The 27331-nt window shown below is 45.1% G+C and overlaps 8 protein-coding genes across 10 annotated transcripts; 3 read left to right on the top strand and 5 right to left on the bottom strand.

Annotated features, from left to right (window-relative positions):
- Positions 1–91: 91 nt before the first annotated feature.
- On the bottom strand, positions 92–3554 carry LOC117578244 (ionotropic receptor 25a). Its single transcript, XM_034263663.2, has 6 exons — positions 3461–3554; positions 3245–3394; positions 2807–3186; positions 2566–2745; positions 776–2290; positions 92–720 (listed from the first exon to the last, which is right to left on the bottom strand). The coding sequence occupies exons 1-6, from the start codon at positions 3552–3554 to the stop codon at positions 187–189; spliced, it is 2853 nt and encodes a 950-aa protein (XP_034119554.2). The 3' UTR covers positions 92–186.
- A 428-nt stretch (positions 3555–3982) lies between these two features.
- Positions 3983–11509, bottom strand: LOC117578243 (nascent polypeptide-associated complex subunit alpha, muscle-specific form). Its single transcript, XM_034263662.2, has 7 exons — positions 10968–11509; positions 10737–10904; positions 10479–10647; positions 10097–10418; positions 5436–9558; positions 4693–5377; positions 3983–4553 (listed from the first exon to the last, which is right to left on the bottom strand). Exons 1-7 carry the CDS (start codon positions 11011–11013, stop codon positions 4448–4450), a joined length of 5619 nt encoding a protein of 1872 aa, XP_034119553.1. The 5' UTR covers positions 11014–11509; the 3' UTR covers positions 3983–4447.
- A 267-nt stretch (positions 11510–11776) lies between these two features.
- LOC117578245 (la-related protein 7) lies at positions 11777–14200 on the top strand. The gene is made up of 2 exons (XM_034263664.2): positions 11777–12117; positions 12175–14200. Exons 1-2 carry the CDS (start codon positions 11832–11834, stop codon positions 13932–13934), a joined length of 2046 nt encoding a protein of 681 aa, XP_034119555.1. The 5' UTR covers positions 11777–11831; the 3' UTR covers positions 13935–14200.
- A 235-nt stretch (positions 14201–14435) lies between these two features.
- Positions 14436–15540, bottom strand: LOC117578247 (TM2 domain-containing protein almondex). Its single transcript, XM_034263667.2, has one exon. It carries the CDS (start codon positions 15442–15444, stop codon positions 14611–14613), a length of 834 nt encoding a protein of 277 aa, XP_034119558.1. The 5' UTR covers positions 15445–15540; the 3' UTR covers positions 14436–14610.
- A 152-nt stretch (positions 15541–15692) lies between these two features.
- LOC117578246 (decapping nuclease DXO homolog) lies at positions 15693–16695 on the top strand. Its single transcript, XM_034263666.2, has 2 exons — positions 15693–16516; positions 16586–16695. Exons 1-2 carry the CDS (start codon positions 15799–15801, stop codon positions 16591–16593), a joined length of 726 nt encoding a protein of 241 aa, XP_034119557.1. The 5' UTR covers positions 15693–15798; the 3' UTR covers positions 16594–16695.
- A 345-nt stretch (positions 16696–17040) lies between these two features.
- Positions 17041–18332, bottom strand: LOC117567358 (rab-like protein 3). Its single transcript, XM_034247300.2, has 3 exons — positions 18057–18332; positions 17477–17995; positions 17041–17405 (listed from the first exon to the last, which is right to left on the bottom strand). Exons 1-3 carry the CDS (start codon positions 18094–18096, stop codon positions 17071–17073), a joined length of 894 nt encoding a protein of 297 aa, XP_034103191.2. The 5' UTR covers positions 18097–18332; the 3' UTR covers positions 17041–17070.
- Positions 18333–18673: 341 nt separating this feature from the next.
- Positions 18674–22989, top strand: LOC117572373 (annexin B11). 2 transcript variants are annotated; one of them, XM_034255152.2, is made up of 7 exons: positions 18674–18809; positions 19964–20056; positions 21421–21802; positions 21867–22096; positions 22165–22374; positions 22435–22503; positions 22798–22989. In XM_034255152.2, exons 2-7 carry the CDS (start codon positions 20045–20047, stop codon positions 22861–22863), a joined length of 969 nt encoding a protein of 322 aa, XP_034111043.1. In that variant the 5' UTR covers positions 18674–18809; positions 19964–20044; the 3' UTR covers positions 22864–22989. The 2 variants fall into 2 exon arrangements, with proteins under 2 accessions (XP_034111043.1, XP_051859576.1); XM_052003616.1 differs by lacking the exon at positions 18674–18809 and adding an exon at positions 20363–21011.
- A 465-nt stretch (positions 22990–23454) lies between these two features.
- On the bottom strand, positions 23455–26495 carry LOC117572387 (TNF receptor-associated factor 3). Of its 2 annotated transcripts, none has more exons than XM_034255163.2 (7): positions 26410–26495; positions 25841–26124; positions 25356–25781; positions 25155–25303; positions 24780–25063; positions 24105–24220; positions 23455–24045 (listed from the first exon to the last, which is right to left on the bottom strand). In XM_034255163.2, the coding sequence occupies exons 2-7, from the start codon at positions 26012–26014 to the stop codon at positions 23737–23739; spliced, it is 1458 nt and encodes a 485-aa protein (XP_034111054.1). In that variant the 5' UTR covers positions 26015–26124; positions 26410–26495; the 3' UTR covers positions 23455–23736. The 2 variants fall into 2 exon arrangements, with proteins under 2 accessions (XP_034111054.1, XP_051859570.1); XM_052003610.1 differs by lacking the exon at positions 26410–26495 and adding an exon at positions 26257–26273.
- Between the last annotated feature and the right edge of the window lie 836 nt (positions 26496–27331).

Here is a 27331-nt window from a genome sequence, read left to right as displayed (position 1 = left end):
TTATTTAAAACATTTGAAATAGCAAATTTGTAATTTATTCGCAAGTTATAATTTAAAATAAAATTATGTTATATATTTATGGTGCCTTATAAATTGAACTCACTAAAAAGGACAAACACAAGTGCATAAATAGCATATAAGAAAAATAGTAATCGAATTGTGCATCATTGTTATTTTTGGTGCCCTCTATTCCATGTAACCGCTGTGAATGTTCCGACGCACATTGATATGATCCCGAGGTCGTGGCTTGAACTTTCCATCTCCCAAGGTGATCGAGACTGGCATTTTCTTGCCCCGAAATGTGCCAGCTTCGATTGCTGGCGCAGGCAACGGTTGTTTAGGAGCCTTCTTTCCTCTTACATCCTTTTTATTATTGGCTTTTTCTTTGGCTAGATCCTCCTCATAATCCTTATCGGCATCCAACCATGCGATTTTCGTCGAATCATCCATATTCATGGGCCTCACTTGTGTAATAAGCGACAGAGCCAACGCCTTCTGCTTCTTCTGATAATATACGATCTCAAAACCAAGTGTAACCATTGCCATAATGAGGCCGAAGAGCGTGGCTATAAAAACGCCACCCAAACTTTCCAGGGTAATGCCTTCCTGATCCTCGGAGAGTGGACAGTCTTGCAGCTTAGATTGATTCCAGTATTTTGCACGAAGCTGCTCAAAAAATCGTTCCTTTTGAAGCTCCAAGATGGCATAGCTCAGTTCATCCTGTCAAGCAAAAAGCATATAAATATACAAACGTCATTGAAAGTGAAAGACTTACGCCTAGATGGCTGCCCTGTTGGACGGCAACGGCGTACGGCTGTTCGGCAAACACTTCGCCCACCTCGGTGAGATTGCAGTTCCTGGTTACCTCATATTTGATCTCCGCCGAGTCATGAATGAACGCATAGTCCGCATTGCCATGCGCGTCCACATTGGCGAATCCTTCGCTGGCATTTCTCACCGGCTTTGAGCTGTTGATGGACAACAGTATATGTCCGTATTGCTCCTTGATCGGATAATCCCAGATGCGAAATTTACGAAAGTCTCGCGAAGCATTCAATGCCATCTCCTTCCACATGCGATACAACGTATCCTCGGCAAACTTCATGTTCATGAAATAATGATGCGTATCCGAACTCTCCACAACTGTGTAGTTGATGCGCGATTGTCGTGCCAGCTGTTCTAAGGATTGGACCGGCGCCTGCATGCGTTCAACTGTAAGAAAAGCGGCCAGATTGGCGGTGAATGTGGCCAGCATTAAGACCACAAACAGCCAATACGCAGCGACCAGCAGACGTCCTGACACCGCCTTGGGTGCCTCGCCACCGCCTTGCGGCGTAAACGAGGTGAGGGCAAACCAAAAGCTTTCGCGAAGCGTAAACTCCCGACACTCGTAGGGATACGCTTCTCGATTGTTCCGTGAGCTGTATGGCGAATACTTGTCCATGAACCATATCATCAACGCAGTACCAATCAGCGCAGCCACAATGCTCACCCAAACCTCCACGCGCAACACCGTCATGAATTTGAACAACGATGTCTTCCGCATGGGTTTTCGCATTACTATCGAGATGCCGGTCTGCTCAAAGTACGGCGGCAAAAAGTCAACGACTTCTTCGCGTTCCGAGTACATTTTGAGAGCGGCCACAGCGAAATCCGTTTCGCCACTAATCAAATCCCCTATGACGCCATCCCATTCGCCCTGCTCATTACGCTCACCCATATGTCCTGTGATAGGCGCCACGATCTCATAGGCAAAGTTCAATTTCTCGGCCAGACGTGCTATGAAATCAATACAGTAACCTTCCCAGATAAGCGCTCCACTTCGTGTGCGCATTGGCTCATGGGTTTGGGGATGACGTCGTAAATAGCTCCAGGGCACACTTTCGGCAGTGCCGACGCGAAAGAAGCGGCGACTCGGACTGATTGTCTCATTGAGCAGACGGAGCTGACCCGCTGACCAAATGGCCAGATCTGTTTTGGCCTCATGTTCATTCGAATAGTAGCCAGCCGATATGTTTGCCACAAAGGTCAGTTCCTCTTCCTCTAGCATCTCCTGTTCATGTTGTGGCTGCTGTTGTTGTTGAATCCGCTGCGTGTTAAACTCGTCGCTGGGTGGTGTAAATCCTATAAAGTTGCTCCAGTGCACATTTTCCATCCAAGGATTTTCCTCGTCCTCAGTTACCTCGGCGCTGGCATTGCAATCCATGTATACCGGCTGTGGGAACTTGTAGCTGACCTGTGCTGCATCAATCAGACTGCGGATGATGTCTAGCAGCAGACCCCGTTGCAACTAAGGGAGAAAAGGTCAAGACAATGCTTTAACTACAATCTACCCATCTCATTCTGCGCGGAATATATAAATATTATGCACTTTTCCCTATTCTATCTCTTTTGTTGTTTTCCCCACCCGGAACTCCATTCAATTTCTTAGGGCTTCCGGTGATACAGTGCGCAAATTGCTTTAACTTCATTCTATCCCCTTATCCTATGCGAAGGACATTCAATTTTTTGCCACACTCTCTTAGCCTGTCCCTTACACTTCCATTCAATCCCTTCAGGACTTACAGTGAATCCACTGGTGCAGTAAATATCCCTCATCTGCATAGACCGACAGATGGCACGAGCGTTCAATGTGAAGCGCGTGGCAAACTCCACCTGACGTTTGTACTTAAACACCCGATCTCGCGTGTCCAGAAAAACTAGATGCCACTCAGCAGGACGTTGAAACAACTGACCCTTTTGCACCTGCAACGAGTGGGTTTAATCGACAGAGAACAAATCCCTCTTAACAGGTTAATTAACTCACACGCTCGAAGATGCCATTCATTGAGGAGCCGCGAGCAAACATTGCATAATAAGTGGGCGGAGGACGTAGTAAGCTTAGACGGCGCACAAAGTCCTCACTACTGCTACTTGCATCCAGGATGAGAGTGCGAAAGGGATAACCATCGAGCAGCTGCTGCATGGCTTCCGAGGTGTCGCGCGCGTTCTGAAAGATCATGGCCACATTGTTGGCACGCTTCTGACGCATGAAGTCGCCAAACATTTCGAGGAACGGCCGCATTATCCTGCCCACACGCACATACCCAATGCCATGTGTTCTCGCCAGCTGCTCACCTTCCGTCCAGCGACTGTAGCTCAGATCCACAATTACTGTGCTGCCTACGCTGTTCAATATATCGCAAACTGGTCGCAGAAAGAAGATATTATAACTGTGGGAGGAGAAAATGCCCTTACTACTCACAGTTGTCCATGTCCTGACCATCATCGGTGTGTGTAAGCTGCATAATCGCATCTACAATGCCAGTGCCCACCTGAAGTGTCTCCAGCTCCTTAAGCACCACCGCAATGTCTGCCTCGAATTCCGCCCGCTGCACGGACTCAATCCAGAAAACTAGCAACAAGATGATGGAGACTGCATCAGCTCTTTTTCTTGTTCTTAATCATTAATCGAACTTACTTATCTTCAAGTCATCACCGCTAGTCAGGCTTAATTCTAATCCGATTGTCAGAGTTAGGCAGAGCCAGATCCTTTGGCTACGGATCACGTTCATTTCGTCCGTTCTCCCCGAAAGTTCACAACAAATTGGCTCCAAATTGCAGCAGTTATGCGATGTGACAGGCAACTGGTTCGTCCGTCCATTCGTGCATTTAATTGGCCATAATTTAATGTCCATCGATTGATTGCTCAACCAGGGACAATATGCATTATTAACTAGCTCCGATTGTCAAATCCGCATTCAAATTCATATTCCCAATGCACAGACTGCAAGTCCTCGCCACTAGATATCATATATACAGGTTAAAGATACAAGAAAAATCCTTTCCTTTCTTTTTCCGCACTCTTACAACTATTATTTTTAATTTTAATATCTTAACTACAAGATACCCCAATTGCGTTTCAAGACAATTGTGGAGTATCAAATACAAACTGTCTAGTTTATAAATAGAAAACAAAGAAAACAGATTGATCAGGTTTAGTCGTAAACAAAATCATATAATTTTTTTTTTATATACCAAGCAATCTGACGTATTACCGGAATATGCTTAACGAGTGGGTAATACTTAATACTTATGTACAACTTAAATATCTATAATTTATATATGTTTTATATATTTACATATATATTGTATAGTAATATTTGATTCGAAAACCAAACTCTCCCTCGGGATCAGTTCTTTGGTTTTTTTTTTGTATTTTTTATGTTTTATAGCCGATAGATAAATATTAAACTTAAGCTTTAACGAACGTACCTATATACGTAATACAGTAAGTAAACCTACGATATATTGTTAATCAAGCATCTCTTTTAAATAAAAAAAAAAAAAAAAAAAAAAAAAAAAATTATAATAATAAACATAAGAGACTACTTTATAATTGATAAAGATAAACATAACTGGTTTCATTTCATCGAGTAATTTGTTTTGTGTTGTAGATATTTTTCTTTTAGGTGCCATGAAGATGGGAAAGTATCGATTCGATATCTTCGATCTGTACACCGGCATCATGCGGCTCCTGATCCTCGCCAGAGTTTGGTTTCATCGGCGCATTGCTGTTGGGAAAAATTTGAAATTTTATATTTGTGCTTGATAATGTGACACCAGCTAGAGTAAGACAACAACATATGCTGCTTCTCTTTCTATTCGTGTCTGCTTTATCTAAATCTACTTTAATTCACATTTTATACTTACATCTTGGCCACCTCGAGATCGTTTTCATCGCGCTGCCCGCTCTCCGGTGCCTGTGAGTTGTTGCCCAGCGGCGTGGATGTCGCCACTGGCTTCACCTGCTTCTCATCCTTAGCCTCATCGCGATTAGTGGTCCCTCCTCCTTCTCCTGCACCTCCACCTCCGCCACTAGTATAGCGTACGATGCGTTTCTTGGGTATGTTACGAATGGCGGCAGAATTGGCAGCCGCATTGGCCCCATTATCTTCGCCACCGTTGCCCGAGTGCTGATAGATTAGCTGTGGACTTGTCATGCGCACATTGTGCATCTCATTGTCGATCATGAGACGCATTTGATAGCTCTCAAAGTAGCTCGCTGGCTGGCGTTCCACAGGCTCTGTTGGTTTGCTGCCATTATCAGCGTATGAAAAACTGAACGTATTTTCTACATGACTGCTGCTTAAGCACATGTCCAGCTCATAGTCTGGGCTAGCCGCTGGCGCTGTCGTTGCTGCCGATGTTGAGGGCAATGTTTGGGGCTCTGGTGACTTTTGTGTGGTTTGCGCTTCGGCGAGAGTTGCCAACGGCTGCGACGGCTCCAGACGCGCTTCGGCACGTTTCTTGGCCGGCTTCTTGGTCACTTTGACATTGGTTAACGCCTTGGTTAGCTTAGGTGGCGGTTCCGGTGATGTTTCTTCTGGTCCAGGAGCTGTAAGTTGCGAAAGTTAGCCGAGTGTTAAAGTGATTGTAATTACCCAGTGACTTACTCTTATTGTCAATCAGTCGCGTGGAGCGTCGTGTGCAGCAGCGTGTGGGCTCCACGTTGGGCGCCTTCTTAGGTCGCCCACGACGCTGTGCTGCGCCCAACGCGGGTGCCGGCTGTGCTGCAATCTGAACGGCAACGCGTCCCACTTTTGGCTGCTGTTGCTGCTGCTTCTTAGCACTGAGATTCAAGGCCATAAGCAGCGCTGGATCCAGATCGCTGCTGCAATTTGTCGATGGCTCATTCCCTGACTTGGCAATTGCTTCAGTTGGCTTTGGAATAGCAACCGCTGTTGTAGCTGAGCTGGTTGTTAATACTGTTGTTACGGCTGATGCACCCGTTGTAGCTGCTGTCTTCACGGTTGGCGGCGTTTCCTTTCGAGGAGACTTGCCATTGCTTGTCTTGCTCGACTGTGACGGTGGTTGTGACAACTTGGCGTTCTCCCGCATATTGCTCAGCTTCTTGTTTACCTTGCGAACGCGAGGTTTGGGCGAGACTTGCTGCTTCACCTTGGCCTTGACACGTTCACGCACTTTAGCCAGTTCCTGACGACGCTGCTCCATTACCAGCTGTTGTTTTAGCTTATCCTCAGCTGCACTCGGAGCTGGCGTAGGCGGAGGCGGCGGTGTTGGAGTTCTGGCTGCAGGCGGATTGACTGGCGGAGGTGGAGCCGACGGTGGTGGTGATGGAGGCGGAGGTGGCTTCACTGCTGCAGCTGGCAATTCCGGAGGCGGCGGCGGCGGAGGTGGAGGAGGATTAGCTGGTTTCGTTTTGGGTGCTGGCGGTGCCATCTCCCCGCTAGTATTTGCATCCTTGGTCGCATCCTTGCTGGGTGTCAGCCAATTGCGCAACGGGTAGCGCACCTCGCCATCCTGGCTGACCAGCTGCTGCGGCTCATTGTCGATGGCGAGCGGCGGTTCAGTTGCCGCCGCTGCTGCCGCCTTTAGCCATTCCTCATCCTCGGTGCTGCTAATGTCCGACAGATTCTCCATGTCCAGCAGCTGCATTGTTTTCGCCGTGGGCAACGCAACACCGCCAGGCGCCACCTGACTTGCCGCACGTCTGGATGTGGCCGAGGTGGCTGAGGAGTTGCTGCTGCTGTCGGTGCTGCTGCCGCTGCCACTGCTCGACGAACTGGAGCTGCTGGAGGAGTAAGTGGAGCTGCTGGCACACGAACTGCTGCTGGAATTATCGACCACAGCATCGGGCAAACCCGATACGAGCTTATAATGCGGACCGGGCTCCGCGACATTATCGGGCAAAGCGGCGACGGCGCCCTCAGCACTGTCCACGGCCTCAGTGCCAAAGGAACGCACACGACGCAGCACCGTCGGCTCCACGGGCAAGCGCTCGGCATGCAGCTCAAAGGCGGACACGGCTGAAACCTTGATCGGTTCGGGTGCAATTGTAGTTGTTGCTGGCGATGCTCTGGCCGGTTGCAGGGAACATTGGGCATTCGTATCCGTGTGCTCGGCCTCATCGGGACGATAGTAGGAGCTGCCCGAGGAATAATCCGTTTTGGCTGTGCTGTGCGGTGTGCCCAGGGAGTGGCCAAATGGCGTTGCCCCCGACAGTCGTGTGCCCGGCGTTATGGCCGTCAGCATGGGTGTGTCCAGTATGCTCTTGGTGTCGCTGCCAAACAGAAACGAAGTGCTCGGCAACAGCTTGGCATAAGGTGTGTCCAGCGTGGGTGGCAGGAGCAGAGCGGCGGGTCCGGGTGTCGGCGGCACACCATCATCCGACTGCGATAGCAGCATCTTGAATGGAGTCTCCAGCAGCATCTCCATGCTCGAAGGCACTTGATCCACTGTCGCTATTGCTATCGTTGCTGTTGCCGTTGTAGTTGTTGTTGTTGTAACCTGCTTGGCTGTCTTCTCCGGCAGCTGCTCCTTCTCGGTTTTCAGCTGCTTCGCTGGTTCTTCGATAATTGACACCTTATGCGCATTCTTTTCCCCCTGCAGCTGTTGTTTGTCTTGCTCCTCACGGTTCGATTCCCTCGGCGGCTCTTTGCTTTCCACTATTTTCTTCGTTTTCTGCGGTGTCGTTATCTTGATCGTTGTTGTTGCCTTCCCAACTGTCTGTCCCGCCTGCAGCTTCTTCTTCTTGGCACTGAGCGTCACCTTGAGTTTCTTTTGCTTAGGCGCCAGCGGCGTGCCACCGCCTCCACCTTTCTTCTTGCCCGCTGCGGTGCGACGACGCGTGCGTTGCGGTCCCTTGAACTGTTCCTGACGCTTGGCATTGATCTCGCGTAGCCGCTGCTCTAGATCTGTGCTGGTGCCGTGCATTTGACGTTGCCAGGCGGCCATCAAATCCGTCTGGTCGTCGTCGTCCTCCTCCTCGACATGCTGGCTGCCTCTTTGATTCTCCTTGCTGTCGTCCAGCGATGTGCCCACATCTGGCTGCTCCTGTTGCTCCAGTTTCACATCCAGTTGCTGTGGCTGCTGTTGTTGTTCCTTCTGTTGTTGCTGCGCCTCTTCCGGTACAGTTGACTGGGAAATAATGCGCTTGCAAGCCTTGACTGCCGCACGACGCTTTTGCTTACGCTTCGGCGTAGCTGTGCTGCCTTTCGTCTGCTTCGCAACAACTACAACAGCTTTAATCACCGTTTGATTGCTGCCCTCCTCCATGGCAAACAAGGGCGGCAAGCAACTGTTGCCGCTCTCATTGGCGCTCACATCGGCCGAGGTGCTCGGCTTGCTGTGCGTGGGACTGCTGCCAAAGCTGGGTAGGATCTCAACGCTCTTAATGTGCACCGGCTTCTCCTCCGGTGCTTGCTTTGCAAGCTCAGGCTGTTGCTCTGTCTGCACCGGTTGCGACTGTTGCTGCTGTTCACGCAACGCCTTCAGCTGCTCTCGACGCTGCAGCTGCTGCTGCTGAAGCTGGGCGCGACGTGTGGAGACGGGCGTCTGTTGCATCGCATGCGTAATTGCCTTGGGTGAAAAGTTGAGGGTGCGCACATGCGAAGTGCGTTTCCTGGGCGTCGACAAGCTGCGGAATGCCTTCACATTCACAATGCCTGCCGTCGAAGGCGTCACACGCTCCAGCACCACACGCGAGGAGTCCAACGAGGCAGGTGGGATCCCATTCGCATTCGCTGGCGCCGCTTTGCGTTCCACAGATTTGTGTACAGCTGCGGCTGCTGATGTGGCTGCAGCTGTTGATGGCGGCGGCGGTTGAGGCTCCTCCTCAATCAATTGCACGGGCGGCTCAACAGCAGCTGGCGGCAGTGGCTGATGCGACGATGACTGCTTCACAGCGCTGTTAATTATTATCGAATTGGGCAGTTGACTGGCCGACACAGTAATTGGTTCGGTTAGTGGAATTTCAAAGACATCGGAGCGCAGCTGTTGAGCCAACCATTCGTTGTTCACAAGCAGCGGCAGATGCGAGAAGATGCCATCGTTGGACGAGAAGATCATGGGAAATGTTAGCTGACCATTTGTGGTATCCACGCAAACTTGATTCGATGTCGTTTGGATCGTTCCACTCGCTGCTGCCTCACCATCTCCTCCTCCTCCTCCTCCACCGCCGGCATCATTGTAATTGATGAGATTCTCGGTGGTGATGCTGAGATTAACTGAAGCTGCGCCAGTTGCCAGCTGCTGTTGCAGTTGTTGTTGCAGTTGCTGATGCTGATGCAGTTGTTGCTGCTGCTTTTGTGCGCTCTCATTCGAATTGATCACAATCAACTTGGATATGCTGAAATTGGGATCCACCACCTGGTCCAGTGAGGTGTTCGCATTCAACTGTATCACCGCATTTCCATTGCCATTCCCATCTCCGCCCGCATTGGCCACCGCTGCCACCGCATTGCGTATGATGAGCGGTGTTTGCGGTGGCTCTGCTGCAGCCAGCTCTGGCGTCTCTAACGTAGCTCCAGCCGGCTGCTGCTGCTCGCCGACATTTGTTGGCGCCGGTGTGCCAACAACCTCTTGGAGAACACGATCAAACGATGGATCCTTCTCGGTCGCTTCCAATATGTTCTTGACCAAATCATCAAGCACCGCCTCAGAGTTTATCGATTCCGGCGTAGGCGCATGCACGGTGACCGATTGTAACGCCACATTGATGTTCTCCAGCAGCTTCTGCTGGAAGTCCTCATTGGTCATGATGGCCTGCGTCAATTCCTGTCACAAGGAACAAAAAGTTAAATAGCAGTTTATAGAATATTTCAAAAGCGAAAGCGATAAGCCTTAGTTCATTTGATTACATTAGTTGTGCAATATGATTTAATTCAAAGCTACAGATCTGCAGTCCAATCATGATTGTAAATTAGACATTTGAACAACTATGGTTAATAGTTGATTACTTGATTTTAGGTATTAAGTGGTTAGCAAGGATGTGGATGAGTTAAAATAGTAAGGTTTAATACACTTTAGTGTAAAAATGAGTTTACAGTCTAGTCTAGCTTTCATTGCAAAAACTCTCACGAGCGAAAGACAAGACTTATTTTAAGTGCTAAAGGATTAATGAAGGTTGGTATTACAGTAGACAGTTTGAGTAGAGTAACTAAGTTATTAGTACAGTTTACTAAGAGATTGTATAATTGTTCAATTAGAAGATAACGACTCTCAAAAGTTTGAAAGATCACAAATAGTTTGAAATATAGATAACCTAAGAGAACAATATTAGTGGTAACTATAGTGCAATGAAATGTGTAATTACGGGCATAGCTTGTGGCATGGGCATCATGATCAATTCTGCCGAATCGTTGGTGCGGCTGGTGCCTGTGCGTGGCGTGGAATTATTCTTGGGCCCATGCCCGCTGCCATGGAAGGGCAAAGCTTCGTCGGCGCTACTCGCATCGCTGTTGCAGTTGTCGGTGTGATTGCTGCCGCTGCTGCTGCTATCGAGGGATTCATTGTCAGCGCTGTGCAAGCGATGTGAGCGCTCAATGCTGCAGTACAAATGTGGCGCCAGCAGACGTGGACGCTTGCTGTCGTAATGTGGGAGCTGTTGTTGTGACTCTTCATCCGTTTGGCCACGCCTAAATGAAAAATACCTTTTCAATACATGACAGTCAGGAAAAAATAAGTAAAAAGTTTACATGCGACGACGCTTGCGTTTTTTGTTTGTGTTTGCTGTTGTGTTGTTGCGCCAGCTGCTATGCGGTGTGTTCTTCTCCTGATGCAGCAGCTCACTGAGACGCTCAGAGAGTTTCATTTGCTGTAAACGCATTCGCCGCTCCAGGGGCAACTTGAGCATTGCATTCGTCACTGCAATAAATACGAAGAGAGAGAGAAAGGAGTTTAAGATTAGGCAAGCGCATCGCATCGCATCGTTATTGTCAATCACAAAAACTTACCCAGCGTGTTGATCTTGACGTGCTCGCGTATCATCTCCTCGAGACCGCCATTGAGGAAGTTGTGCGGCAGCAAGCCTTGACGGAATGCATTGAACTCCTGCACCAGATGCGGCGATGTGCGGCATAGAGTTTGGGCCGCACGCTTAAGATTATTGTTGACCAAATAGCCTGCAATTGGAATGGTCATTAAGCAAGCGAATAGCGCGAAGGGAGGCAAGAGGAGAGACTCACCTAGGACCAGGCGCGCTATATCGGAATGCAGCACAATCGATTCCATTTTGTGTGGCTCGCTTTTTTCGCTATGCTCCAAAAATTTATTGTTTGAAGTCTACTTGTGCTGCTCTTTAGTCACAACTGAGGCACATACTTCCCACACACTACGATACTACGATAACAAACAGCAAATCCAAAACCAACTCAAACACAAAAAAAAAAAAAAAAAAAAAAAATTTGTTTATTTGCTGTGTTGTTTCTTGCTGTATTTTTCTCTTTTTTGCAGTCTGCTTTTTGCTTCTCGTTTGTCTGTTTTGCTGCGGTTCTTTCTGAATCGGCTTCGATGCCGATGCCTCTCTTCACTCTTTTAGAATGCCGATACTGTTGTTAAATTTCCGTTCCTTACGCACGCACTTTCACTTGCAAATTGGCAACACGCTTATTGAGCTAATCGTCTTGTTTGTGGCGCACGGCTCGGTTTTATTATATTAATTGACAATCGACGGCATCCTGTCGCACTGTACGACAAACACAATATTAAAACACAACAGCATCTGTTTGCCGCCAAAATGTTAATTTTGCAGTGCTGCTATGCGGTGTAGAAAGTATCGATTATTTGTACTGCTGCTTTCGATATACTTTGTTTGTAATCGTACGATTAAAACTGCTAATCACTTGAATTTTTAGTAATTGTAAGAAATCGATAATTATAATTATAAATAACTGATATTTTATTTGATTGCTTATCAATTTGTTTGTCGTAGGAAGTAGCTCATAAGTATTTATCAATTTCGGTAACTATTGAAAAACTCCACAGCAGCAAGGCAAATCGCTATCACTGAGATCTGGTCACATTGTAATTTTGCACATATTGTTGTTTAAATGGCTGCGAAAACAATTGCTGCCGACAAAACGGGGGACGGTCAAGAACCGCAGGAAAAATCACACAAAGCGGATGTGACGGCCCATGAACATGAACCGGTGGCAAGTGGCGACCAAGCGGACGTTACCGGCACATCGCCAGGGGGCATCAAAAGCGAAACAGGTGGCGGTCGCAAACGTAAGCGACATTTGTTTAATTCGATTCGAACGCTAATGGAGTTTTATTTTGGCGACGCCAATCTGAGCAAGGACCGTTTCCTGCGACGTTACGTGGAGCAGGATCCATGTAAGTACGTTCCAATGTATCCATACTGTGCTTTATTGAAATTCGGTTTCTTATTAGATGTGCCGCTTGACATATTTCTTACATTCAACAAGATCAAAACACTCACCCAAGATGTGCAACAAATATCGCGTTCGCTGTCCAACTCACAGCTGCTGGAGCTGGACAAGAGTGGACTAAAAGTGCGTCGCAAGACGGCGCTGCCCGTGCAACGGGATGTCAACGATAAAACGCTTTATGTGGAAGCCTTGCCACGCACAGCAACCCACGATTGGCTCAAAGAAGTCTTTAGTCGATATGGTGCCGTTGCTTATGTATCGCTGCCGCATTATCCGGGCACTCGCAAGATCAAGGAGTTTGCCTTCATTGAGTTCGAGAAGAGCTCGGCCGTGGAGAAGGCGGTGAAGGCATTTGCCCAGGTGCAAGGTGTGCTGTCCGTGGAGCACACAGATCCCGCTGATTTGGCCAGCATTCGTTCGTTTCAACAGCAACAGCAGCAAAAGTCAGGTGCAGATGTCTCTGATGCAGCAGCAGCTGCTGGTGCAGAAATAACTCTGAAGCGGGAATGCGACAAGGAAGAAACCCATGATGGAGCCGTGTCCGCCAAGCGTGTAAAGCTGGAGGCACCGCAGGAGCAAAGCGATCAAGCAGCTGGCTTGGAAAGCACAGATGCCGAAATGTCGCAACAAAGCGAAACCGATGATAATCCCGAGGATGCTGGTGATGATCGTGCTGGAAAAGAGAGCGGCGGCGGCGGCGATGCAAAGCAGACGCAGCATAAGCGACGTCGCAAGCAAAAGAAGAAACCGCTGCTGGACAAGCACAAGCCAAACATTGAGCCAAGCGCCATGGAGCTGAAGGTGCTGCCCAAGAGCAGCTGGTGCAGCATGCGCAATAAATATCTCAATCTGCAGCGGCGCATCATCAGCGAGGCGAAGAGCAAACTGTGGCGCAGCGGTGGCGGTCAGCAGACGCATCTTGGCAAGAGTAACACAGCACTGCCTCAATTGCAGGCCCAACACCATCACCACCAGCAGCAGCAACAACAACAACAGCTAACCGAGATCAAGGGCAACAGTGTCGCTGGCTCGGGCGTGGTGGTCGCCGCCAACAGCAGCAGCGGTAGCGTCGGACATGAGGAAGGCGAACCGCTTAGCGATGCGGGTGATCACCACCACCATCATCATCACCATCATCATCATGCCGTTGCTGGAGGAGGCGACGTGCCAGTGCCTGCCAAACGACGCAAGCGCAACAAGAACGCCGCTGGTGGTGTACATAAGATGAATATGAATTTCTATGGTGCCGGCGGCAGCGAAACGGATGACACCGCAAAGCTGCCAGCCAAGGCCGAGGAACGGGCGCCACTCTTCAAATACGAGCCGGGTCTGATAGTCGAGTGTGCACTGCATGAGCCGTGCACCAATGTCAAGGATTTCAAGGCCGATATGCGACAATATGCGGACATCAAGTATGTGGACATCAAAGAGGGCGATCAGCTGGCGCATTTACGCATGTCCACCCCCGAAGCAGCCGATGAGTTGGCCCACAAGTTGAGCTGTGCTGAGATGCAGCTGAAGGTTCTGCGTGGCCAGACGGAGCAGCAATATTGGCGCAAGATCGAGCAGGATCGCGAGGCGAAGCTGACGAAGAAGGTGCGTGTGCAGCAGAAGCGTGGACGCGAAAAGTTTGCCAAGCTGCTGGCCAAACACATCAAGTTCGACGATGCTGACGACGATGAGATAGCCGCCAATACAACGGGAGGTCCAAATGGAGGAGCAGCTACATCAGCAAGCAACAATCTATCCGCTGATGTCTAACAGAATAAATAAAGAGGAAGAAAACAAAGACTTCAAGTTGTTTTGTAGTACAACTATTTACAAAAACAGGCAACGAAAATAATGAATATTTTTCACTTTATTAAATGAACTGAACTAAAACAGTTTTAGAACATCATGTTTCTAAATTTCAAATCGAAATCAATCATTGAATATTTTGTTGTCTCCTAAATAATAATTTGGGTTTAAAATATAGTAAACTACTATATTTTGAGGGAAATTAGAAATACAATAAAGTATCATTAGCATGGAATATAATAAAACTGATATTGATTATTGTTTCTAGAATTGTTTATTAAACACCAGTTGATACATTTAACAGCTCTGTAATTTAACATGCGCCGTTTCTGCTGTCCTGTAACTGTAATGTTAGAAGTATAAGTGCTGTTGACATTTCTAGAACAACATTGGCAGCTCTTATGTTAATATTAAATTCCACTTTTCACTTGCTTAAAATGATCACTTTGTGTGGTTTTATTATACATACATACATACATAAATATCTTGTGTAGCTATAGTTAGATTTATAGACAGTCTCAACTAACGTTTATATACAATCTTGGGTCTTATTCTAAATGTTATATACATACATACCTCCTCTCGTTTCACATTCCAATTGTTTACTCATAGATTTTGCCTAAATGTTAGTTCACTTAATCTAAATGTATAGTGAGCCATCGGCTGGCCCCAGATAATGCATGGATATGAGCAGCACATCGATGATGGTCCACACACCCAAGCCGCCAAAGCTAAACAGCTTGCCAATGCCCTCTTGCCAGTGTCCCAGATAGAAACGATCGGCACCAAAGCCGCCCAGCGTAAGACTGATCAAGAGCGCTGTGCTCCAGCGGTAGCCTTGCGTCCAATTGCAGCGTAGATTGCGGGTAAAAGAGCGATTGCCCAAGCAGAGGACATCCTGATGCACTGTGCAGTTGGTGCGATAATATTTTTCGGCTGCCGAATTGCAATTCGCATGCTGTTCGCAGTGCTGTTGCCACATTTCCGTCTGGTAGCAATAGCGACAGTTCATTTGCCGGTGGAAGGCGCGTTCGCCTTGGCATTGAACATTGCTGACAGCCTCGCAGCTGATGTTCACATCGCGACCGTAAAGGCAATTGAAATTGTAGCTGCAACGTATGCACGGGAATTGTAACTGATCGCAAGGTGTCTCCTTATCCAGTGGGCACAACATGTTTGTAGTGCTGTTGCTAATGTTGTTACTGCTGCTATTGCCGTCGCCACTTGACTTGCTGGCCATGTTGGCCAACGCGGGCACAAACACTTCATTCTCATTATTGTTATTATTATTATTATTGTTGTTGTTGCCAGCATTGCTGTTGTCTTTGCGTTGATCGGTTTTGGCATCAGTCAGATCCATTTGATTGCCACCGCTGGCCGTTTCGCTGTTTCTAATGCCGGTCAGCACAAATATGATGATGAGCGCTATCGCAGAACGCATATTCACCACAATGCATTGTCGCTGTTGTCGCATTTTTTTTTATTTCTTTCTGCTTGTGAATTAAACTAATTGCAAAGCTGTATGTCTTGCGAATGCACTTGTTATTTTGTTATTATCGAATACGCTGTTATCGATAACCGACTGCAATTGCAGCAGTCAGGAATAAAAGCCCATAACAAAAAAAAATCGGGTTTTCAACGTTCGTAAGCTATGTATGTAGAAATTCGAACTCAATTTTTTGGTATATTTTTCAGCTCATCCATGTGTTGTTATGGTATTTTTTCTGTTGTACTGCTTCTTCACTTATTGAATAAAGAATAATTACGCTTGGCGTCAATATAGATATTTTATAGAGGTGATTTCGAAACGAAGCTCATCACAGCAAAAATGCATTCAGGAGTTGCAACAAATCGTGACCACATTAACGGAACGTTGAATTTGAACGTGCGTCTGCATCGCAGCGGCACCAAATTCCCCGGCGCTTTTCCTCGGCTCAGCTGTCCACAGCCCATTGGCTGTTACAGTCTCAACGAATCGCGTCAATTCCAAGACTATGCCAGCAACGTTTCGTATCTTAATTTGCCGCATCGCACAGAATTCCCGCTGGATCTCAATGCGGGCATTGAGCGTGTGCAACGCAAGGGTGAAGCCGCACACAAATACAAAGACATTCATGACTTCTGCCGGTACATTTGCAATCATCAACAGGAGCTGTCCCGCCCATCTACAGACCAAAAAAAGGGTCCCAACTTATCTTATGATTTTGTGACCTTTCGCGGCATTCTGCGCCAAATTATGTGCACGCCATACGAGCGACGGAAGGACTACAGACTGATGGCAACACGTCTCAATGGCACCATCTACTTAGCCAAGGTGGAAACAGAGGCGGATCGCCTAGAACGCGAATCGATGACGAAGCAACAGTTGGACATGTGTTCGTGGGGCTTCAAGTTTGAACAATATTGTACCACAGAGGATCCAAAGAAGCTGCCGGACACCACAAGCCCAGTGAATGAGGCCAAAGAGTTTGACTGCGTCTTCCACTTAACACTCAACGGATTGCAGGTGCTTTTTGCAGCCGAAATGGATGGCATTAAGAGCAATGGTATGCTGTAAGAGTTGCACATTTAAATCTTCTGCTTTGTGTAGCTAAGTTTAACGATTTCTTCTCTAGCGACATGAATGATCGAAAGCAGTTGGCAGCCGCTGAGTTTGTGGAGCTCAAGACATCAGCTCATACAATGAATCGCTATCAGCAGCGCTCGTTTGATTCATTTAAGTCACTAAACTGGTGGTGTCAATCCTTTCTCGTTGGCATACGCACCATATTTGTGGGTCTAAGGGATAAGGAGGGTTTGGCACATCGCATTGAGGAATGCGCCGTTGGTGAACTGCATCGCAATAAGCCTTGGAGTCCAGCTGCTGTTACCATATTTCTCTCGAACTTTCTGCACGAACTCAAATTGCTAATGGAGCATATCGACAATTCTGATGCAATTGTAATGCTAGACTTTAAAGCAACACAAGATCAAGTCTTTTACTCTGTGATACGGGATGACATCGCTGCGCAACCGGAGGAGCAATTGTTACCCACCTGGTATAGGTAAGTTTTGAACTACAATTTTTGAAAGTAATATTAAAAAATCAACTTTTTATTTATCACTTAAGATCACTCGTTTCCAGCAGTGGCACACCGCTGTCCGTTGCTGCTGCTGGACCTCCTGCTGCTCTGCCAAGTCGCGTATAGTTCGCATACTCGGGACTCGAAGTGGGTTGCGAATTGTTGCTGCTGCTGCTGTTTGGGGGTCGTCGTCTCTCAATGGTGGCATTGGCGGCTGCTGCCGCCATGTGGTGAGCGCCGGCTGCTGAACTTTCACGCTTCTCGATAACACAGTCAAAGAATCGCGACAGCTTCACAGCGTCGGTTGTGCCAGCGGCGAGACTTCGCGTGTCTCGACAATTCAACCAGATCTCCTCGGCGCCGCATTTGTCAGCTATACAAATTCCATACAGATAAATAAATAACCTACTTTCGACTTGTTTTATAACTGTATTTGATACTGACCTATGCCACCAGCTTTCTTCACCGCCGTTTTGGGATGACGCTTTTCGTCGATCAGATCAAGTTTGGTGCCCATCACCAGAATGGGGATTTGCGTAGAGCCCAGAAACTCCTCCAGATCGAAGCGCATATGCGCTTCGCTGATGCCGCCCACAAAGCTGGGCAATGTCGATGCGGTTGGCGATGGCGGCATTGAACTGCTGCTGCGACTTTTGTACGTATCCTTGCCCTCTTTGTTGACAATCTCGTAGAGCCAGTCGAGCAGCTGCTCCTGTGATTTGCCGTTGGTCAGATCGTGCACCAGGATGACGCCGTGTATACCCGTGTAGAAGGCACTGCGCGTATTCTTATGGCTCAGTGAACCACCAATGTCGAAGAGTTCAATAAAATATGGGCACTGACGAACGGTGGCCTCCTTGAACTCATGAATCTTCACCTGAATGTTGCAGCCTACAGTCCACCCGGGTCGTATTAAGGACTCGTTGTGTGCTATTAAATGTGTCAAACATGTTTTGCCCACACCTAAAGGGTATATAAATTCTTATAGGACATTCAAGTGGAAATGATTTAAATACGCCAATACCTGAATCTCCTACAATGACGATGCGTACTCGATTATTCATATTGTCGTGGCAAATATTATTATTTGCGGCCTCCTCTTCTGTGCCTGTGTCGCTGATGCTTACAACTGCGATTTAGGATTGATTATCCATATACTATTTAACTAATTTGCATCACTTTTTTGATTATTGGTTTTACTGTTTCGTTGTGTGTTGGGAAATGTACATTAAATTACAATTACAAATTCTATGCTATTTTATGTTTTGTGTACACGCTTGCACGCTGACAACGACTGCCTGCTTCAACACCGAAGCTGATCAGCTGACAAGTACGCGCCTACTTTTTTCCAAAATTAACCTAAAAAAGACCATACCTCGCAAAACAATAAATTGTATCCTTTTGCTACCAACATCTTGTTTTACTCGATAAATGGTGGCTCGTTTGTAACGGTAATTTTAATAACAGCTGAAAGGATTCAAAAAGTATGGAAAAAGTATTCATAAAGATATTTTTCGTAATATAATAACATACTGTTTTAAAGTAATCCGTTTTCACTATGTAAGTGTAACCAGGTGATAACAGTTTTTCTGTATTTTTAGTATATCGGCGTTTAAACGTATGTATATATTAAGAAATGTTTCTCGTCCACTAGCAACAAGTTGTTGTGTCGGCCCGCTCGGTCAGTCAATAATTGGTCGCTCAGTTAATATCATCATCAGTTGTTGGACGCTACACGAACGGTTCTTACGTACACACGTACGCCTTGATACTTAAAGTAATTATAAATTTCAACGCTTATTTACAACACAACAATAAGCCAATTGTTTTTCGGTTCTGCTTTGAAGTTATCAACTAATTTAATCAAGTGCACGGACAACGAAAAAAAAACGAAAGCAAACCACTAATTATGAGTGTGCTATAAAAATTATAGTAGATTGTGGTGTAACGAGACAAAAAAAAAAAAAGAGCGCCTTAAGACTTGCGGAGAAGAAAGCCACAAGATACATAAATATGTATAGCTTAAGTACAGAGAGATAATACATATAAACATATGTGTTATACATGCAAACAACATATATACACAAAAATTAGAGTGGAATTTGTGTAAACGTGTGTCGATTATTTTATGCTGTAGATTTTATGATAAACGAAAGGAAAACTTTTGTTTGTTTATCTTATTCGCATTTATGATGAGATAAATACACATACACATAGTAGATACTGTGTGTGTGTGGAGATATTTTTGCGTGCAATGTCGTACCCCGCAACCATCTGTTGTTTGCGACCTTGCAAAATAGGGAATAATTAGTAGGAAAGAGCAATGCATCAAGAACGATCTTAAAAATGAGTCATATTCCCCCATGTAGTACAGCGTCATCTTGGTGGTCGCCCTCGTGGGCTTCAAGCTCTTAAAATGTAACATGATTCATCATCATCGTCACATTTCCGAGAAAAGTAAGCTATCATGCGTAGTTATGAAATTTATTGATGATGTGGGCCGACTGGGTTTCCTTTTCCTTTTTTTTGTGTTTGTGTTTGGGGCAGGCGTGTATGTACTCTGGGTAGATAAGAATATGAGTCATCGAAGCAGGGTTTGAGGCGCGTTTTAGGCCACTCAACAATTTCACAACCGCAATGTAAAACTTTATGGGGGCGGGGGCGAGGGAGCGGCAGCTAGCCAATTATATTAATATGCATGAGAGTCGAGTTTAGTCTGGGGCTAATAATATAAAACGTATGCAGGTTGACAAATTGCACGCTATTTGTTGTCGCGCGAAGGTTTGTGTGTGTGTGAGTGTGTGTGTGTGAGTGTGTGTGTGTAGGTGCGTGTAAAGTAAACAAAATAAAACGTGCGAATACACTACGCCCTAAGAAGAAGACGTAAGACGTGCGGCCTTAACGACCTATAACTTTCTCTTTTCTCTGCAGTTTACATATTCGAATCTCAGCGGAAATCCTCCTCCCGTACATCTAGTAATATCTCACATCGAAAAGCAGTTGATCAACAATATGTATCCATTCGTAAGTAGCGCATTTTACATTTGTTATTCTTCTTATTTTCTTGTTGTTGTTATTGTTTATTCTCATAAACAATTATTTGAATTATTGAATTATACGAACAGACGACCCTGACACGTATATATATATAATATATACTATATTTAGAGCTAACACTAGACAAAACAAAATGAATAAATTATATTCTGCACGCTTTTCGCTTGTTGTTTCTCAAGTTGAGTTCTTTTCAAGTTGCTTTTGTCTTTTTTTTTTTGTGCGTGGGTTGAGTATCTGTGGCGTGATGTATGTATATATTTTAAACTCTTATAGGGTTCTGGAATGCCTCAACACCAAACAACAACCACAATATCAGCAATCGAATGATCAACCTAAGGTGCCGTTTGGCGTTGGTTGGGTAACCGCACCGATGCCACAAAATCCACCATACCCAATGCCATCCAATTCCCCGCCGTACGGCCAACAACAACAACAACAACAACAATATCCAAGCGGCGGCGGCGGCGGAGCTCCATATCCAATGCATGCGCCATATCCCAACAGCAGCAGCGGCTCCAACACAACATCAGCTCCGTATCCATACCCAAGCAATCCAAGTAATCCACCCCACAACCAACACCATCAACAACATCAACACCACCACCAACAATCCTCGCACCATCATCACTACCAACAACAACAACAACAGCAGCAGCACCACCACCAAGTGCAATATGGTCATAGTCCAAATCGTGGCCAAAGCCAAAGTTACACTCAAACTCAGTCTTACAAGTCGTCATCGTCGTCATCGCCATATGGCTTCAATGCTGGCCAACAGTCTTATGGCCAGAGTCAGTCTTACGGCTTTGGACAGGGGCAGGCACAGGGGTATGGACAGGGGTACGGACAGGGGCAAGGGTATGGTCAGATGCATGTGCAGCAGCAGCGGTCGCTCAATCAACACTTTACAGCCCACAAAGAGGTTCGTCTATAAAAAACAAAGCCCCAAAAAAACACAGAAACAAAAAAAAAAAGAAACGTACTCCATATAACTAGCTGGACAAATGATAGCAATTTATTGTAATTATGTTGATCTATCGATTCCCCCAATTGTGTGTTTGATATATGCGCACACAAAACAACCTGATCGCGATTGTATCTCGATTATTTTTTATGGACTTGTCGCTATTCATATGCAAATATCACAAACTCGAGTGTCTTTAAGATCTCACTTAATAATTTTATAGAATTTTATGACTTGGAAGTTATTCCGTATTTTGTTTCAACCTATATTACTTATCTCTGCTTCGCATAGTAGACGTACTAACACCTGATAACATGATTATATAGTCATTGAATGCTAAACTAATTTGCGGAACTTATTCTTTTAGGGAACTCCCACATTGGTGCCGGCTCAGGGCTTTGATCCGGTGAAGGATGCCCACGATTTGCGCAAGGCGATGAAGGGTTTTGGCACCGATGAGGACAAGCTCATCGAGATCATCTGTCGGCGCAACAACGAGCAGCGCCAGGAGATCCAGCGCCAGTATAAGACGCATTTCGGCAAGGATCTGATCGAGGACATCAAGTCGGAGACGAGCGGCAACTTTGAGAAGCTGCTCGTTGGCCTGCTGCGTCCCATTGTCGACTATTATTGCATCGAATTGAACGATGCGATGGCTGGCATTGGCACCGACGAGGAGGTCCTCATCGAAATCCTTTGCACGCTCTCCAACGTCGAGATCCACACCATCAAGAATCAATATTTGCGCTGTAAGCTGTGGCGAATCCGTTTATAATCCTTTTTATTTATGTATGCCAAATATGTATTTTGCAGTATTTGGCGCACACTTGGAGTCCGAACTGAAATCGGAGACGTCGGGCAACTTCAAGCGCCTGCTCACATCGTTGTGCACAGCGGCGCGAGAGGAGAGCGGACGTGTCGATCCCGCAATGGCCAAAAACGATGCCCGGGAGCTGCTCAAGGCGGGTGAACTGCGTGTCGGCACCGATGAAAGCATGTTCAACATGATTCTCTGCGAGCGCAACTATCAGCAGCTTAAACTTGTGAGCATCTTAAACTTTGTCAGACAGTCAATTATTGTAATATGACACTTCGACACTTTCTCGTGTAGATATTCCAAGAGTACGAGAGCATGACGGGCCACTCACTGGAGAAGGCCATCAAAAAGGAGTTCTCCGGCGACATTATGGAGGGCCTCATTGCCATCTACAAGTGTGTCACAAATAAAACCGAGTATTTTGCATCGCGTTTGCACAAATCAATGGCCGGCATCGGCACCAATGACAAGCAGCTGATTCGTGTCATCATCACGCGCAGCGAGGTATTTGCAACTTCAGCCATATAATTGGAGTTATTAACTATAATAATGTTTATTTTATAGATCGATTTGGCGGATATTAAGGTCGCTTATGAGCGCTTGTATGGCAAATCGCTGAAGAGTTGGATTAAGGTAAGCTTTAGTTTTGACTTCAACTTTAACAATTTCTAAAATGTACAAATTAAATTGCATATTTCACATTGTTGTGCATTTTTATATTCATTGCAAAACATGGTTTTAGATGGTAAATAACTTAGTGTTGTAAATATTAAGTATATCAATTATTTTAACGTTTGTAGTAAAATATATTTTAGTGGTTATTCATGTTTTCCTTTTTTCAATTAGAAACTTTAACGACTCTGAAGTTTGTAGTTAAATGTATTTAAATGGTTATTCATCAAATGTTTTTCGATTCTCAATTTGCAGGGCGATACTTCTGGACATTACAAACACGCTTTGTATGCGCTGATTGGAGAACAACGCTCATCTTAAGGGAACAACAAAAGACCATTCGGGAGCAGAGGAAAATGAAGCAAACCAAAAAGGAAAAAAAATTGACAAAAAAAAAAAAAGAAAAGAAATCTCTTTGTTTTCTGCATTAATGCATCAACTATTTTGGTCTAGTGGTATATTGATCTATAATGTATGTTGACTATGACGTAACTATTTTTTATGACTATTATCTACTATATAAGGAATGCAATTTCGTCTCGAATTGTATGAATAAAACATGCCAGTGCACAATACAAAAAAATATGAAAAACAAACAAACATGGTGAACAATAATGATATACTATTAACTAACTACAACTTATAATGTTGTGCCGCAACGAAACTTTAAAAGATTATGCAAATGCATTTATTATATATTGAAGAAGATGAGGAAACAATTTTCTAAAAAATAATAAGAAAAACTATATAGTATATACAACTCAATTTACAAAATACAATGCCATACATGTTTTTAAAACTTTGCTACTACAAAACATTTTGAATGCTTGTATTTTTACCACATATTATGAATGAATATTGCACACTCTGTTGTTGTTGTCGTTGAATACAATTGTGAAATGTGAAATCTCAGTGTCGGTCAAATGTTAAATGTCAATTCGTATTTTAAATGTTGTAATTTTTTTTTTTTTTTGTTTAAATAAAGGTGCTCACAGCGCGCCTTTCACTAGCCGCCACCATAATTTGTCTTCATTTTTGGTGTTGTTGGGCATAGAAAAAGGTAACAAAAACAGATGCCAAATCAATCTATATTGTTCGTCATTATGCAATTCAATTAGTCAATATTTGTTGTGAATAAAATCGCAAATAAATAAATGAGAAACTTCTATGTGGTATCTCTCTGTGTGTGTGATTTTACTTTAACACTCGCACCTCGACAAACAATGAATCGTTGCGCAGATAGTTGCGACTGGTGATCACTTTGTGCGGTATATGAAAATACTGATTGCTCTGGATGTAGTCATCGCTCTTCTTGCGCACATAGATCGTCTTCACATAGTCCTGCGCCTCCAGCGATATGCTGCTCTGATCCCGTATTATGATCTCCGCCTGCAGTCGACACGGCCAATTCAACAGTGGATCGTATTCGCCGGATAACACATTCAAACAGGCAATCAAATTGCGTCCCTTCCACGTCCCTTTGCCATTCAAGTATATGTCGAGCTATGGGAAACATAGAAATAGCAGTTATACAGGTTTTTCCATTCATTTGGGAAACTTACGCGCAGGGCATAGCCGAAGGCTTTATTGGAGAACATCGCGCTGTGGAGTATGGTATCGTATTGCTTGGCCTCCTCCAGTTTCTTTGAGTAGTCCTTGATGCGCCAAATTAAATGACCTGCATACAGAATATTTATGTAAATTTATTAATAAAAGCAAGTAAGAAAGCTGCAGTCAAGTGTGCTCGACTGAGAGACACCCGCAATACAATTTTAATATAAGTAAGAAAATAATAAAAATACTCATATATTTAAAAGATGCGTACAAAGCAATGTCGTCTCGGATTAAGAAACTTTATGGGATCGAAAATGATTCATTCTGTCTGTTGCATTTATTTGCTCGAGGCACAAAGCACAAAAATTAATTTCAAAATCGAATATATTTGAAATAGTCTTTCCTAATAGTTTATATAGTTTGAAATTAAATTATTGCTGATTTCTTTTACCATCTATTAATTAATAAATTGAACACTTTTCGCAGCAATTGAATGTGAACAGCCAACAGAGAAAGAGACCTTATTAACCCTCGGTTTAAAATACAGACAAACAGACTGATAGAGGACTGACGAAGAATATATTATATGTGAGCTAACATATAAGACCATTCTGCTCTATGTTTAGCGGATAATGCTTCCCAACTACATCGATATATCATATAATATTTAAAGCTATAATTACCTCGTATATTTTGTACACTTGCAATGCGCTGCTGCATTGCCAGCTGATTCTCAATATCGGATATATTCTGCATGGTCTGATGCAGTGATTTGTCCAGATCCTGCACGATCACCTGCAGCTTCTCGATGCGTTCTTCCGTCTCGCAGACCATACTCTTGACGTTCTTCACCTCGTAATCGAGTGTCGCCTGTTTGGAGGTGGCAAATTCGCTGCTGGTTCCCAATCTCGTCTTTACGTCCTCATTGATCTCCTGCAGAAATTGCTCGATCTGCGCGAATTTGTCCCTGAAAGAGCAATGAGACAATTACAAAAATTATACTATTTGAGCTTGATTTGAGTATTGACTTAATAAGACCCTTTACTGCTGTTGCTTACCGATTTAAACGCTCGTTTTCAAAGACAAGCTCCTCAAGTTTGATGATGTTATCGTTGAGTTGATTCTGATGGTAGCTCACGTCTGCCGACAACTGATTGATGTGCTGCTGCATATCGTCCAGCTTCAGCTCGACCTGATCCTTTAGGGACTGCAAAGCACATAGTTACAGCTTGTCTCAATGATCGAAGCTCACTGCTCACCTGTGTGACGTTGCAACAGTATTGCGTGTCCACTTGATTTTGTTCGGTGGCAAAGACCCGCTGGGCGCCCTCCTCCTCCAGCTGACGCCGCAGCTCATTGATGCTCTCATCGGTGTCGCGTGTCCAATCCTCGACGACCTGATTGTGCTTGCGTATGTTGCCCACATCGGTGATCAAATGCAAACGCTGTCGTATCTCCTCGTTCAGCACCGAACGTATAGTGGTAATATCCTGTTCCAGCACCTGGACCCGATGATCGGCATGCTGATCCAATCGTTCCATGCTGACGCTTAAACGTTGCTGCGGCGCCGGCGGCTTGTTGCGCGGACATTCCTTGAGATGCGAACGCATGCGAATACGTGGTATGAACACATGACAGTTGTTGGGACACTCCTCCAGCACCTGTCCACAGTGGATGAGGTGTTCCTGCGGCACAAAAGATTCTGGTTAGTAATACTAAGGAATTCACTTGTTGCTTGACTCACCGTAAAAGTTTGCGCATCGAACCATTCGTTGCAGAATAGACACGATGACTTTTCGTATTTGATGATGGTCGTTGACTTGGGCTGCGATGATGATCGTCGATCCTCAGTCATTGATTTGTTATTGCTTTGGGAGTTGCTATTGTTGTTGCTCTTGCTGTTGCCGTTGAGTGACATTCTTAGAACGGTGGGGGAGGGAACACCGCACTGCTCTGCACCACACGGCGAGGGCAAATACTGGAATGCTTTTTGGTCGTTATGTGAGTTAACCGCCCCGAAAACACAAACTAAAACTATATATGACGAAAAATTATGATTAAGAATTTCCTTTGATAGACTCACGCATACACACGCGCAGTCTCTCTCACACACGCACGCACACACACACTGACACCTTGCAGTCATAGATAGTGCTTTACACTTGTGTATGGGGAGGGGAGGAGGCATCCATGAGTCGTCCCTGAAAATCCGAAACTGCCTCAACCGAAGGTTACACACATACACGCTCGCACTCTACACTCTCTGGATCACTCACACACACACACACACACGCGAGCACACACTCAACTCACAGTTAGTCACTCGGTAAACCTAACGCGACTCGCTATGAAAACTACACAACACAACAGCTTGTTAATAGCGCTCTGGGATCAGGGCGTGCAATTTGTCTTTGTCTCGTTTCCACTAAAAAAACTTACAGCTTACACACACATGCTTTATCTATCTTTGCGTGTGTGTGTGAGTACGATATCATTATCAATGAAATAACTGTACAATCAAATATTTTGGTATTGCAACAGTACGAACAGTATCGCACACAGAAGGCAGATAACATACGCTATGGACATTGTTGTGGCTAGAGTTTTAGGAGAAGCACAGATACCCTGTAGAATTGCAGTCCCCAAAGGTATCAGCTGGAGGTTTTTTAGAGGTTCTTACTTTACTTTGGAACTAAAGTACCAACTAGAAGTTCTTTCTTGACTTTAGAACTAAAGGTACCAGTCAGGGGTTCTTACTTTACTTTAGAAGAAAAGTACTACCTAGAGGTTCTTATTCTACACTAGAACTAAAGTACTAGCTAGAGGTTCCACTCTTGCTTCAGAACTAAAATACTAGCTAGAAGTTCTTATTTTACTTTATAACTTCAGTACCAGCTGGAGGTTCCTTCTTGAGTTTAGAACTAAAGGTACTACCTAGAGGTTGTTACTTTAATTTAGAACTAAAGTACCAGCTAGAGGTTTATTAACTCTAGAACTAAAGTGTATTCAAGAGTATTGGAGCTTAAGCATTTGTCATATCTTAAGGGCAATAATTGTTTCCCACATTACAACATTTTCAGGTGATTTCTCAAGAAGTGCCACAGTTTTGTGTGCCGTACCGATTGGGAGGGTCGTAAATTCTATACCAATCGGTATCAGCGTACTTTTATCACCCAATACAATAACACACCGCAACTTTTGACAGGTTAACAGGTTCATTGGAAATGAGTCGAGA

Source organism: Drosophila albomicans, chromosome X, assembly GCF_009650485.2.
Source record: "Drosophila albomicans strain 15112-1751.03 chromosome X, ASM965048v2, whole genome shotgun sequence".
Classification (NCBI taxonomy): domain Eukaryota; kingdom Metazoa; phylum Arthropoda; class Insecta; order Diptera; family Drosophilidae; genus Drosophila; species Drosophila albomicans.
The sequence above is the reverse complement of the archived record's forward strand: the minus strand, read 5'-3'. Positions and strand labels throughout refer to the sequence as shown.